General features: G+C 46.0%; 1 protein-coding gene and 1 non-coding gene across 5 annotated transcripts in view; one reads left to right on the top strand and one right to left on the bottom strand.

The window, feature by feature from the left end:
• RNF185 (ring finger protein 185) overlaps nucleotides 1-13,127 on the top strand; it is a 38,691-nt gene that overhangs the window by 17,684 nt on the left and 7,880 nt on the right. For 3 of the 4 annotated variants that reach the window (XM_066260119.1, XM_066260116.1, XM_066260118.1), the window contains 4 exons: nucleotides 4,520-4,743; nucleotides 7,725-7,743; nucleotides 9,975-10,087; nucleotides 12,728-12,782. In XM_066260119.1, the coding sequence (XP_066116216.1) occupies nucleotides 4,568-4,743; nucleotides 7,725-7,743; nucleotides 9,975-10,087; nucleotides 12,728-12,782 (363 nt within the window). In that variant the 5' untranslated portion in view covers nucleotides 4,520-4,567. Of the gene's footprint in view, nucleotides 1-4,519; nucleotides 4,744-7,724; nucleotides 7,744-9,974; nucleotides 10,088-12,616; nucleotides 12,653-12,727; nucleotides 12,783-13,127 lie in introns of all 4 variants that reach the window. The other variant, XM_066260120.1, reaches the window with a different exon arrangement.
• On the bottom strand, nucleotides 6,233-6,308 carry TRNAF-GAA (transfer RNA phenylalanine (anticodon GAA)). Its single transcript has one exon. It is a non-coding gene; the product is annotated as a tRNA-Phe (tRNA).

Raw genomic sequence — 13,127 nt, 5'->3', positions numbered from 1 at the left:
GGATTTATAGGGACCAGGAAAGAGGACTTTTAAACAAATTTTATAAGAGTTTATTTGAGCCAAAATGAGGATATATGCCTAGAAACAAGATCTTAAGTGCTTCAAGGAAAGAATTTTAGTAGGATGGCAGCTTAGACATGCTCAGGTCCTGTTTCCCTTTTACTCTATTCAGTTTCTGAGCCAATCGGTCCACTGTCTTCTGAACTACTGTCCTTGTCCTGCTGAACCCATGAGGCTGTGCCCACATTTAGTTCCACAGGTGCTCAAAGGACAGTCTCCTGGGAAGGCTGCTCATTTTTCCCATGCTGCTGTGGTGTGGTGAAGTTCCTGTGCTTGAGGGTAGGGAGGAGATAAGGAGAGGAAGCTCCAGGGAGGGATGACCAGCTGGCCTGGGAGTTGACAAAGACTAGTCATGCATGCCTGCACCCATTCAGCAAGTATTTGAGTGCCTACTGGGATGAGACTCTAGAACCTAAGTAGGGACCACGTGATCACTCTACTAAAAATTAGAATGAGAGTGATGTGAGCTGCCTACAGTTGGGACATGCAGACCTGTCCCAATGCCTGGCCTGCTACAAGGCTTGCTACTCCCTGCAAACTCTGAGCTTACCTCTTACTGTCCTCTGACCATTCCTACCTAATACCTACTTTAACCCTGATTGTCTCCTTATGCCTATGTGTAGGAGTATACATCTTGCAGAACTCTGTTGGGTCCAGGAAGTAGAGAGGACAGTAGACCAGGGTAAATGGCATGTATGTGCATCTCCCCAGCAGCAACAGCCCATCCTACATTGATGTGCTCTTCAAATTGCTGTGTTATCTTGTAGGACCATCTTAGCAGCCCTGTAGGAGGCATTACATTCTCACTTTTCAGGTGAGAAAAATTATTGAAGCCATTAAGATATCTACTCTGAGCCACATGGCTAGTCAGTGATTGGAGCTAGGACTTGAAATCAGAGCTTTTCAGGATTGGGGAAAATGGAACAGTGGAGAAATTTTAAGAACATGTACTCTTTTGTCTGATTTCAAGATTAATACATGTAAAAGTATCAGTTTTATAAATGTGGAGGACTTAATAAAATATAAATCACTACCAGCCCTGGCCGGTTGGCTCAGTGGTAGAGCGTCGGCCTGGCGTGCAGGAGTCCCGGGTTCGATTCCCGGCCAGGGCACATAGGAGAAGCGCCCATCTGCTTCTCCACCCCCCCCCTCCTTCCTCTCTGTCTCTCTCTTCCCCTCCCGCAGCTGAGGCTCTATTGGAGCAAAAAGATGGCCCAGGCGCTGGAGATGGCTCCTTGACCTCTGCCCCAGGCGCTAGAGTGACTCTGATCACGACAGAGCGACGCCCCGGATGGGCAGAGCATTGCCCCCTGGTGGGCATGCCGGGTGGATCCCGGTCGGGCGCATGCGGGAGTCTGTCTGACTGCCTCCCTGTTTCCAGCTTCAGAAAATTAAAAAAAAAAAAAAAAAAAAGTGTGTGTGTGTGTGTGTATATATATATATATATATCACTACCTCAAAATCCCACCAATACTGAGATTAACAGTTTGGTATGCTCTTCCACATTTTTTTTTTAAGGGAAAGAAAGGGATAGACAGGAAGGAAGAGAGATGAGAAGCATCAACTCATAGTTGCGGCACCTTAGTTGTTCATTGATTTCTTTCTCATACATGCCTTGACCAGGAGGCCCCAGCCAAACCAGTGACCCCCTGCTCATGTTGATGATCCTATGCTCAGGCCAGTGAGCCTGCGCTTGAGCTGGATGAGCCCTATGCTCAAGCCAGATTAATTATCACTCAAGCCAGCAACCTCAGTTTTGAACCTGGGACCTCAGCATTCCAGATTGGGTTGACTTTATCCTTTGTGCCACCACTGGTGAGGCTGGTAAGTCTAGGTTTTATTTTAAAGACAAGAATGCATCATTGGCCCTGGCTGGACAGTTTAGTTGGTTAGGGCATCATCCCAAAGTGCAAAGGTTGCTGGTCCAATCCCAGGTCAGGGCACATACAGGAACAGATGGATGTTCCTCTCTCTCTCTCTCCTTCCTTCCCCCTTTACCCCCCTCCCTCTCTTGCTGAAATCATTAAAAAAAAAAAGTGTCGCCTGACCTGTGGTGGCGCAGTGGATAAAGCGTCAACCTGGAAATGCTGAGGTTGCCGGTTCAAAACCCTGGGCTTGCCTGGTCAAGGCACATATGGGAGTTGATGCTTCCTGCTCCTCCCCCCTTCTCTCTCTCTCTTTCTCTCTCTCTCTCTCCCCTCTCTATAATGAATAAATAAAATCTTAAAAAAAAAAAAAAAAAAGTGTCACTGTTGGAGCTGTGTACTTCCTATTACATCATATTGGAAGACTGTCATTAAGATTGACCTGTGGCCCGACCTGTGGTGGCGCAGTGGATCATGCGTCGACCTGGAATGCTGAGATTGCCGGTTCAAAACCCTGGACTTGCCTGGTCAAGGCATGTATAGGAGTTGATGCTTACTGCTCCTCCCCCCTTCTCTCTCTCTTCTCTCTCTCTCTCTCTCTCTCTCTCTGTCTCTCTTCTCTAAAATGAATAAATAAAAATAATTAAAAAAAAAAAAAAAGATTGATCCATGGCCCTGGATGGTTAGGTCAGTTGGTTAGAGCATCATCCCAAAATACCAAGGTTGCAGGTTCAGTCTCTGGTTAGGGCACATACAGGAAGCAGTCAATGAAGGCACAACCAAGTAGAACAACAAATGAAAAGCCTCTCTCTCTCTCTCTCTCTCTCTCTCTCTTTCTCTCTTTCTCTTCCTTCCTCTCCTGTCTCTCTAAAATCAATGAATTTTAAAAAAATTGATCCATGAACCTAACTTTATGATTGTCTTTCCCCATCTGTATACACATAATCTTTCATTTAAAATCTTTTTAAAAAACAAAACATGTGTCAGGTAGTTGAGCTAGAATGACAAAGAAAAGCCCTCACAAGCAGGCTCCATCCTGTGTATGGAGAGGGGAAAACACTGGGTCATGGGGAAGGTCTTAGATCACTGGTGCTGCCGGCAGCCAGCTTATCTGCCCTTCTGGGACATTGTGTAAAATGATGTAACTGAGTGAAAAAGTGGCGGTGAGCCGATTTCCTCTCTCTGCTCAAGTCACTGCACTGCTATCGTGAGGGATACTCGTGAGTCCAGAGTTCTGAGTTGGTGGTGTGTAGAAAGGCTTCTGAGAGGACTGTTTTTTGCTCCTTGCCTTCTTGTACTTTGGAAGCTGAAATCAGGGTGGTCTTCTGGTGCTCCAGTGGTGAGTCCATCTACTTGAAATAGGGCCATCTACTTTGGGGGGAGTGAGTAAAGACCCTCAGTGGCACAGTTTCATAGCTGCAGAGGGGCACCTAGGAGACCACATAATCCAGTGCTTCAGTTTATAGATGAGAAAAAATTGTGGCCCAGATAGGGAGATTCCCAAAACCACCTTTCAACTGGAACCAGCCTCCAAGCCTCTGGTTCTCTCTGCTAGCCAGCTAGAATTTCCTACTTGAAATTTCTGAGATAGTGAAGGTGGCCATATCAGGTTCTTCACAGATTCTTAATCTGTACCCAGAATTTCTGAGTATCTTTTGGTGTTGCTCTTATCTTCCTTGTTCAATTCCTGACAGGTTCTTTGATTTGGAAGAGGTAGTGAACTATAGTCTCTTTGTCCCAGCACTTAGTGGCCAGCTTATTATACACAAGTGGTTTGAGTACAAACTGGGTGTTATGAGTCTGTCTCAAATCCACATTAGTCATCTAGCTGAGAGGTCTCAACCTGCAGTTTCCTAAGTAATTGGACTAGGTTAACCCAAAGCATGGTATGAGTGTGCCAAATGGTTTCAGCTAGTATGAAGATAAAAGATTTTCTTGTATTATATTTATATTCTTTTTCACTTATGGTAATATACTGCTTTTTCTATTTTCAGCAGTGTCATAAGCCTCCTCTTTAGAGGTACTGAGGCTAAAAGAATGATAGGTTTAAACAAAGTAAGCTGGCAAAAGGAAGAATGCAAAGATTGCATTGTGGAAGACACTGGAGCAGATGACCTTTCCAGTTCTGCCCAGCTTTGTAACCTTCAGGGTTACATAGTTTTCTTTACATTCTGACATATACCAATCATAATCCTTCTGGCCTGAGCAGATTCAATTTAGAGTCTGTCCAGAGTTAGGGGACAGCCTGTGAATGGTCAGTTTGATTGAGTTATTTATTACCTGGGGCAGTTATCGTGGGAGAATGTAAAGACAGTAAGACCCAGTTCCTATAGAGAGTCATCTGGAGGCTGTTCTCTATTGGTGCAGTTTGTGTATTTGTATGGTAAATCCTGGGCCATGTTTGTCGGAAGTTTCTGAGTCATTGCTCTCTGGGTAGTGGCCCACGGCTATCATTCTGTGCAGCTCCTGGGAGGTCTACTCAGGGATTCAGTCATAATCTGAACATCTGGAGCTGAGAGAAGATGGGGATATTGGCATGGAGGCCAGGAGTGTGAGCTGCAGGATTGGGCAGTCACGGGTTCTCTGCTTTTTAGGATTTTCCTGGGGAGAATCTTCACTCAAGAGTTTGCTGAAAGCCAAGAATGGCAAGCAAGGGGCCCTCGGCCTCTGCATCTCCTGAGAACTCCAGTGCAGGGGGACCCAGCGGCAGCAGCAATGGTGCTGGTGAAAGCGGAGGGCAGGACAGCACTTTCGAGTGCAACATCTGTCTGGACACAGCCAAGGACGCCGTCATCAGCCTGTGTGGCCACCTCTTTTGGTCAGTACCCCTGCCACCATCCCAGAGAACATGCTGCCAAGTTTGGAAAGCTTGTAGCCCTGGACAGCTTTGGAGAAGGTTTTCCACATATTTTGGGTCATGATGTGCTGAGGCCCAAAGGTAGGCGACCTAGGTTCTCATCCCAGCTCTGATGCTCATGAGCTGCGTGACCTTGGGCAAATCTTATCCCCACCCTCGGCTCCATATTTCCATCTCTAAGTAATAACACTCACCATTTAGTGAGTACTTACTACGTGCTACTTGCTGTGCTAGCCAAGAGGCAGTTATGTACAATGGTTCTGAGCAAGGACTGTGGACCCAAACTGCCTTGCTATGAATCGTGACTCTGCCACTTTCCTACTAGATGACCTTGGACAAGGTACTTAAACTCTGTCTCATTTTATAGGGTTTTTTATGAACATTAAATGACTTGAAATATATGAAAGGCTTAGGAGGGCACATAGCACATAGTAAATATTATTTGTTAGCTGTGATCATAGCAATTGTTACTATATTTTACGTAGTATATGAAAATGAAGTGGCAGAGTCAGTGTCCATTCATTCCACCCTCGATGGTTACAGAAGCCCCTTTTAGCTCTGAGAATCTGGGTGAATCTTGCAATCTTATTTTTTTCTCTTGGTTTTGAGTAACATAAGGGTGAGAATGCCAGGTAAGGCAAAGAGTGTGCCATTCCAAGGCCAGCAATTTCTGGGGACAGCATATGCACTGGTAGGTTCATCTGAGACCCTCAGGCTACTCTATACCTGTATAGTACCCTGGATGGGTGCTGTGAACGGAGGAGTGTTAGAATATTTAAGGGAGCGTTGGCCAGATTATCAAACCCAGATTTGACTGAGTAGGACCTAGAGCTATTGGATATTTTTGAGCAGGGAAGTGGTGTGGAAAAAGGATCGTTTAAGCAATATTTAAGAGAATTTAAGTTGCCAACAGTGAAAATGTTTAGTTAATTGGTGTGTGAATAGAGTAGAATAGAGATTTTTGTTCTGGAGGCTCTTTCCCTAATAATCATTAAGTTTTGTGCAGAAACTGTTGTCATCAGCCATCTCCCAGAATTTGGAGATACTGCAGTTTTATGTTTGCGGTATCATAAAAGCAACACTTGAAATGAGTGGCAAAATTAAGAAGTCTGGGTATGAATGGAAAGAACACATACTCTAAAATGAAACATGTTTTTTGTTTGTTTGTTTTTTTGTATTTTTCTGAAGTTGGAAACAGGGAGGCAGTCAGACAGACTCCTGCATGCGCCCAACCAGGATCCACCCGGCACGCCCACCAGGGGGCGATGCTCTGCCCATCTGGGGCGTCACTCTGCTGCAACCAGAGCCATTCTAGCGCCTGAGGCAGAGGCCACAAAGCCATCCCCAGCGTCTGGGCCAACTTTTGCTCCAGTGGAGCCTTGGCTGCAGGAGGGGAAGAGAGAGACGGAGAGAGGGAGGGGTGGAGAAGCAGATGGGCGCTTCTCCTGTGTGCCCTGGCTGGGAATCGAACCCAGGACTCCTGCACTTCAGGCTGACGCTCTACCACTGAGCCAACCAGCCAGGGTGAAACAGATGCTTCTAACTGGAGTGGTTTGTCTCTGGTCAAATCTGCTTATCCTCTCTATGCCTCAGTTTCCTTATCTGTAAGAGACAATTGCACTTCCTCAGAGGTTAGTGTCACCATCCAGTAACATTAGCAAATGCAAAGCTATTCAGCTACAGGCCCACAGTAATTGCTTTATAAATGGGAGTAATCATCATCATTGTTAAATCCTTAATTTTCCCCAAGGAGAAGATACTTCCATTTCTCCCCCACAGTCTTTGAGGGAAATTACCAGTGGAGATTTGCCATGATCTAAGGTGCCCCAGTTCAGTTTGGAATGGCATTGTAAGGTTAATGTTGGAGTCAGATGTCAGGTGTCTGTTATGTCCAGGGAGATAGTGTATCTGAATTATGAGGCTAAACCATGGCTAAGGAGTCATGAAAGGAATTATCCTCTGAGATAAATTTTACTCAGATAGAGGAGAGGTTATTTGAGGGACAGAAACCATGTGCACATTTTCCACTGGCATTTAGTAGGTGTGCAGTTGATACTTGTTACTTGAATGAATCAATCAGAAGAGAAAGAAAAGTTAAAAATCTGGAGTTAGAGTAACTTTTCATTCAATTCTGTACATGTCATTTCTTGCACCCAGTGCTGGGTGATAGAAGGGACAGTAGAATAAGTCAGGGAACTTATTTTTTAGTCCTGGTGCTATAAGTAATTTCACATTTCTGAGCTTGGCTTCCTCATTTGAAAATAAGAGATTGGGTAGCAACCTATGTGGTATATAGCTCACTAAGCTGAAGGTAGCTCTTTCTGCCAAGCAGCAGGCCCCATCCTTCTTGTTACTTAAAGATATTTTTAACAGTAAACCTGAACTTGAAGCTATTTACTGCCAGCTGAACTCTCGAGGCTGAAGACAGCCTGAAGATTTTGTTAAACTGGGTCTAGATCTACCTATTCCTTTTGAGTCTGAGGAGGCTACGAACCCATTGAAATTGAGTCCAAAATATTACATGTGTGCATGTATGCATAGATGAGAGCATGAGAATGTCCCCATGAATTTTTCTGTAGAGAGTCCTTAGCTTTTATTGAATTCCCTTAGAGACCAAAACCCCTCAGAGTTTGATTTATAGAGAAGTTAGGTCTGGGATGGTCTGGCACCTGGGGGTCTTCACAAGTAGTGGGACCCCAAGGGTGGAGATTGGCATTTTGACACCATTGCTTCATTTTTCCTGTGTTTTTAGCCCAATCTTCTCTAATTTCTGGCACCATTGATCCCCCCGCCCCTCAGTGGGGTAACAGTGCTCAACAGTTTTATCCTGTTTTCCCATTTTTCTGCTCCTGCCTTGGTGCTTCTGCTAATGAAAGCATTTTCCCCCCTTTCCCCCTTTTTCTCTTCTCCTGGATGACTGGTTGCCCTGGGGACTCTGACAGTTGGCCATGTTTACATCAGGTAAGATGCGTTTCATTTTACTTTGTCTTTCATCAGCTATGGTTGCACAAGACACCCCTAGTCTCAGGAGACTACTGTCAGAAACTGCAATCTCCCTTGCTTGTGGCACATTTGCTTGCTTTGCCCCCAACCCACAAAGCACTTTATGAAATGAGGTGTCAGTGTGGTATCCAGGATGGTCCTGACTCTGCTAGCAGTGGCCTCTGTGGCCTTCACAAGACACTACCTCTCTGGGTCTCAGTTCCTCATTTGTAAATTGTATTGGATTTGATAGTATGTTAGTTTTTTATTTTTGAGAGTGTGCCTCTAGAAGGTACCTCTTATCATATCAGCAATCCCCCCTACCCTTGAAAGTCTTAAAAATGTTAGGAAAGGGAAAACATTTTGGTCAAAACAGAGAGCTTTTGTGAAAGAAAGACAGTCTGTTTTCCCAACTTTAGATTATTATGAAAACCAGTTAATAACTATTCACCAAGATCCAGGCATCTGCTTGGTGAGACAGCAGGGTCTGGCGATCACAACTGGTTGTGAGTAATCACTGTGAGCTGGCCATATCTGCAGTTGTTGGTAGTGGAGCCCCACACTAGTAGGTGACTTAGGAATATGGGAGGTCAGAAGTTCCAGACCAATAGAGCCTCAGAATTTGGATGGGAGAAAGTGAGGAAAATGAGAGGGGTTCATGTTAAGTTTGGGTGTAGTGCATTCTGGTCCTAGTGGAACCTGGCGAAACATATCTGCTAAAATTTTTGAAGAGTACAATATACACACATTTTGGGGCTTTTGAATAAGATAGAGGAAATAAGATATAAAATCGCTAAACACTGCCTTCTCCTTGGCCCTGGAGTTCTAGATTCACATTTATATAGTAAACTTTATATCATTGGGTCTAAAGATGCAATTTATACTCCGAAGTAAATGTTGAGAATATATATATATTAAATTACGTAATGCCTACAAGTAACATGTTTTTATCTTTTTATGTATTTATTTAAGATGTTATTTATTGATTTTATAAAGAAGGGGTGGGGGGATAAGAAGTACTTGCCTCACTCTAGCTGTTCATTGTTCGCTTGTTATATGTGCCTTGACCGGGCAAGCCCAGGGTTTCGAACCAACGACCTCCATGTTCCAAGTTGGCTCTCTATCCACTGCAGCACCGCAGGCCAGGCATCATTTTTATCTTGTTTTTAAGAAAGTTAAATAAACAAAATATTTTTAGTATGACCAGTGAAAGGTCCTGGGAAATCCAAAACCAGATTCTGGTGTTCTTCATATTGAAAGAAATAGTTGAGTGCAAACATTAGTGAAAATACATAAAAAAAACCACTAAGGAAATTTAGGTAATGAGCAAAATCTATCCTTTAACACGTAATAAATCACCAGAAAATGATCAGCTTATATCAAGATGCTAATGTGTAGAATTCAAAGTTGTTGATGAAATGCTATAAAAATAGAAATCACAGAGCCTGACCGGGTGGTGGCGCAGTGGATAGAGCATCGGACTGGGATGCAGAGGGACCCAGGTTCGAGACCCGAGGTCGCCGGCTTGAGCGCGGGCTCATCTGGCTTGAGCAAAAAAAAAAAGCTCGCCGGCTTGGACCCAAGGTTGCTGGCTCCAGCGGGGGGTTGCTCGGTCTGCTGAAGGCCCGCGGTCGGGACACGTATGAGAAAGCAATCAATGAACAACTGGGAAGTCGCAACGCGCAGCGAAAGGCTGGTGATTGATGCTTCTCATCTCTCTCCATTCCTGTCTGTCTGTCCCTGTCTATCTCTGCCTCTGTAAAAAGGAAAAAAAAAAAAAAAAAAAGAAAAAAAAATAGAAATCACAGAAAGAAATATTTGACTACCAGAGTAATATCAGGAAAGGTGGAGATTTAAAGTTCATTATACCCACACCTGCAGGCTAAACTGAGGCTGTGTCTGTCAGATACCTTGACATAGCTCCAGATTTACAGTTCTTTCTTGCTATATTGCTGGAAGCCCCTAAAGAAGATTCAGCATGAAGAAGCTTGTTTAATTATGATGGTATTTAAAGGTAATTTTTATTTCATCACTAGTAAATATTTATTGAGTGGCAGGATCAGGGATCAGAGAGTCAGGTTCCTTGTGGTGTTTCCTGATGGTGCTGGTGTTTCCCACTTGAGGCCTCTGGTCCACGTTGTTCTACTGCTGGCTCTTACCACTCTGTGGTGGGCTTACACCATTCATGCATTTTTCTCTCCTGCTCGCAGTGGTTGGAGACCAGACCTAACAGACAGGTGTGTCCAGTTTGCAAAGCTGGGATCAGCCGAGACAAGGTCATCCCACTCTATGGCAGGGGCAGCACTGGACAGCAGGATCCCAGGTGAGGCCTTGGGGCACCTCTCACACCTACTCTTCTCCTTTGGACATGAATTCACTTCCATTCAGCACCAACTCACCCCACCCTTTACTTAGTGCTTGTAGACCCTCACTTCTGAAGCAGTTGGGATCCTGATGGGAGTCTGCCAGGAGGATAAGGGAACTAGGTTGCCACTTGCTGAGCTATATATAATATAGATATCCACCGAGCATCTGCCCGGGGCAGGCAATGTGGTTGGTGCACAAGATATCACTATTGCAAGTGTGCAAAGTGCTCTAAAGAAGCAGCCTGGGAGGCCCTGGCCGGTTGGCTCAGCGGTAGAGCGTCGGCCTAGCGTGCGGGGGACCCGGGTTCGATTCCCGGCCAGGGCACACAGGAGAAGCGCCCATTTGCTTCTCCACCCCTCCGCCACGCTTTCCTCTCTGTCTCTCTCTTCCCCTCCCGCAGCCAAGGCTCCATTGGAGCAGAGATGGCCCGGGCGCTGGGCATGGCTCTGTGGCCTCTGCCTCAGGTGCTAGAGTGGCTCTGGTCGCAATATGGCGACGCCCAGGATGGGCAGAGCATCGCCCCCTGGGGGGCAGAGCACCGCCCCTGGTGGGCGTGCCGGGTGGATCCCGGTCGGGCGCATGCGGGAGTCTGTCTGACTGTCTCTCCCTGTTTCCAGCTTCAGAAAAATGAAAAAAAAAAAAAAAAAAAAAAAAAAGAAGCAGCCTGGGAAACGGTATCCAGCAGGAGGCTACATGGAAGGTGGGGTGCTCTAGCAGTGATGTATATAATATTGGGGAGGAGGAGATAGGATTCTGGGAGGCTTGTAGAGTTTAGATTCCTGGAAATGGAGGTGTGGGTGGGTCTGGCATTCTCCAGACACAAATACTGAGAGCCCTTTGTAGTGTGGCAGACACACAAACCCCATCCTTGAACTCCCCAGCAGTGTCTCTTACCTTCTCCCACACACCCTATGCCCAGACACAGTGGACTTCTCTTAAAGGTTCTTACTCTTTCGCATTCATGAGCCTTTGTATGTGTTTTCCTTTGCCTCTTCTCCTCTCCCCAGTTCTCTTCAACTCTTCCTCCTCAAACTTCTGCCCACCTTTAATGAGCAGCCCTAACGGTACCTTCTCCTTGAAATGGCCCTTGTTCCCCACATTGGTTACTCTCACCCATGCTCCCACACCATTTAGTTCATACCTCTCTTAAAGAAGTCCCTTTCCGCCCTGGCCGGTTGGCTCAGTGGTAGAGCGTCAGCCTGGCGTGCAGAAGTCCCGGGTTCGATTCCCGGCCAGGGCACACAGGAGAAGCGCCCATCTGCTTCTCCACCCCTCCCCCTCTCCTTCCTCTCTGTCTCTCTTTTCCCCTCCCGCAGCCGAGGCTCCACTGGAGCAAAGATGGCCTGGGCACTGGGGATGGTTCCTTGGCCTCCGCCCCAGGTGCTGGAGTGGCTCTGGTTGCGACAGAGCGAGGCCCCGGAGGGGCAGAGCGTCACCCCCTGGTGGGCAGAGCGTTGCCCCCTGGTGGGCGTGCCGGGTGGATCCCGGTCGGGCGTATGCGGGAGTCTGTCTGACTGTCTCTCCCCGTTTCCGGCTTCAGAAAAATACAGGGGGCAAAAAAAAGAAGAAGTCCCTTTCCACACTGTAGTATGTGATTGGTTGTAGCCCCCTTTAAACCATGAACACCTCAAGAGTAGGGTCTGTTGTCAGTCTTAGTATTGGTAACAACCTACCTTGTGCTTGATGGGTAACAAGTTCTCAGTCCAGTATTTGTAGGATGAGTGATGGAAGAGACTAGGACCCAGAGGCAAAAAAGAATAGTGTAGAAGGCCCTGGCTGGCTGGCTCAGTGGTAGAGCATCAGCCAGGTGTGTAGATGTCCTGGGTTCAATTTCCAGCCAGGGAACACAGGAGAAGTGCCCATCTGCTTCTCCACCCTTCCCCTTTCCTTTATCTCTCTCTTCCCCTCCTGCAGCCAAGGCTCCATTGGAGTAAAGTTGGCCCGGGCACTGAGGATGGCTCTGTGGCTTCCACCTGAGGCACTAGAATGGCTCTAGTTGCAACGGAGCAACTGCCCAGATGGGCAGAGCATCGCTCCCTAGTGGGCATGCTAGGTGGATCCCGGTCAGGCACATGCAGGAGTATGTCTCTGCCTCCCCACTTCTCACTTTAGAAAAATACAAAAAAAGAAGAAGAATAGTGTAGAATACTTGTCCAAAAGTAGTGGGAGGTAAAGCTGAAGTTAATAGGAGCAGATCTGAGAGACCATGAGTCTCAGCCGTCTCTGCTGACAGGCCACCCTCTGTTTTAGTTTGTATTTGGCATTTTTATTTCCATGACCCCTATATCACTCAGATCCAGGGATAGGTGTCTGCTTGGCATTCTTAACCAAACTGGGTCAAGCTGTCTGTGAGAGGAGTAGGATGAGTGCAGTCTGATGAGCATATTATAAACAAGCTGCTTTTCTTCTTGGTTTTCTATAGGTAGGAAAAAATGAGTGCAGGTAGAACAAAGAGTTACTTAGTATTTGGTTTATTTTGCCATAGGTTCACACACTGGGATGGAAAATGGACGTGGCCATGGTGAGGAACTCCCACTGCACTGGAGCAGCTCAAAGCATTATGTAATAGACCTATTTACCCCTGTTTGTGTTTCAGAGAGAAGACTCCTCCCCGTCCTCAAGGACAGAGGCCAGAGCCGGAGAACAGAGGGGTGAGGAAAATTCTAGGAGAAACTTCTAGAAATGAGCTTATGGCTTTAGAAGTTTCTCTCTTTGCCCTGTACGTTTTCCTTCTTTATTATAAAAGTAAAGGCAAATTTGTAAAATACAGAAAGTAAAAGGGAGGGAGATCACTTATTACACCATCTAGAAATAATACAATAAATATTTGGCTCCCGTTTTGTAACCCTCTTAATATTTCATTCATTCTGTATTAAGTACCTTCTGTGTACTAGGCATCATTTTAGAAGTACTGGCCTGACCTGTGGTGGTGCAATGGATAGAGTGACCTGGAATGCTGAGGTCACTAGTTCAAAACCCTGGGCTTACCCAGTCAA

This window comes from Saccopteryx bilineata, chromosome 2, assembly GCF_036850765.1.
Source record: "Saccopteryx bilineata isolate mSacBil1 chromosome 2, mSacBil1_pri_phased_curated, whole genome shotgun sequence".
Classification (NCBI taxonomy): domain Eukaryota; kingdom Metazoa; phylum Chordata; class Mammalia; order Chiroptera; family Emballonuridae; genus Saccopteryx; species Saccopteryx bilineata.
The sequence above is the reverse complement of the archived record's forward strand: the minus strand, read 5'-3'. Positions and strand labels throughout refer to the sequence as shown.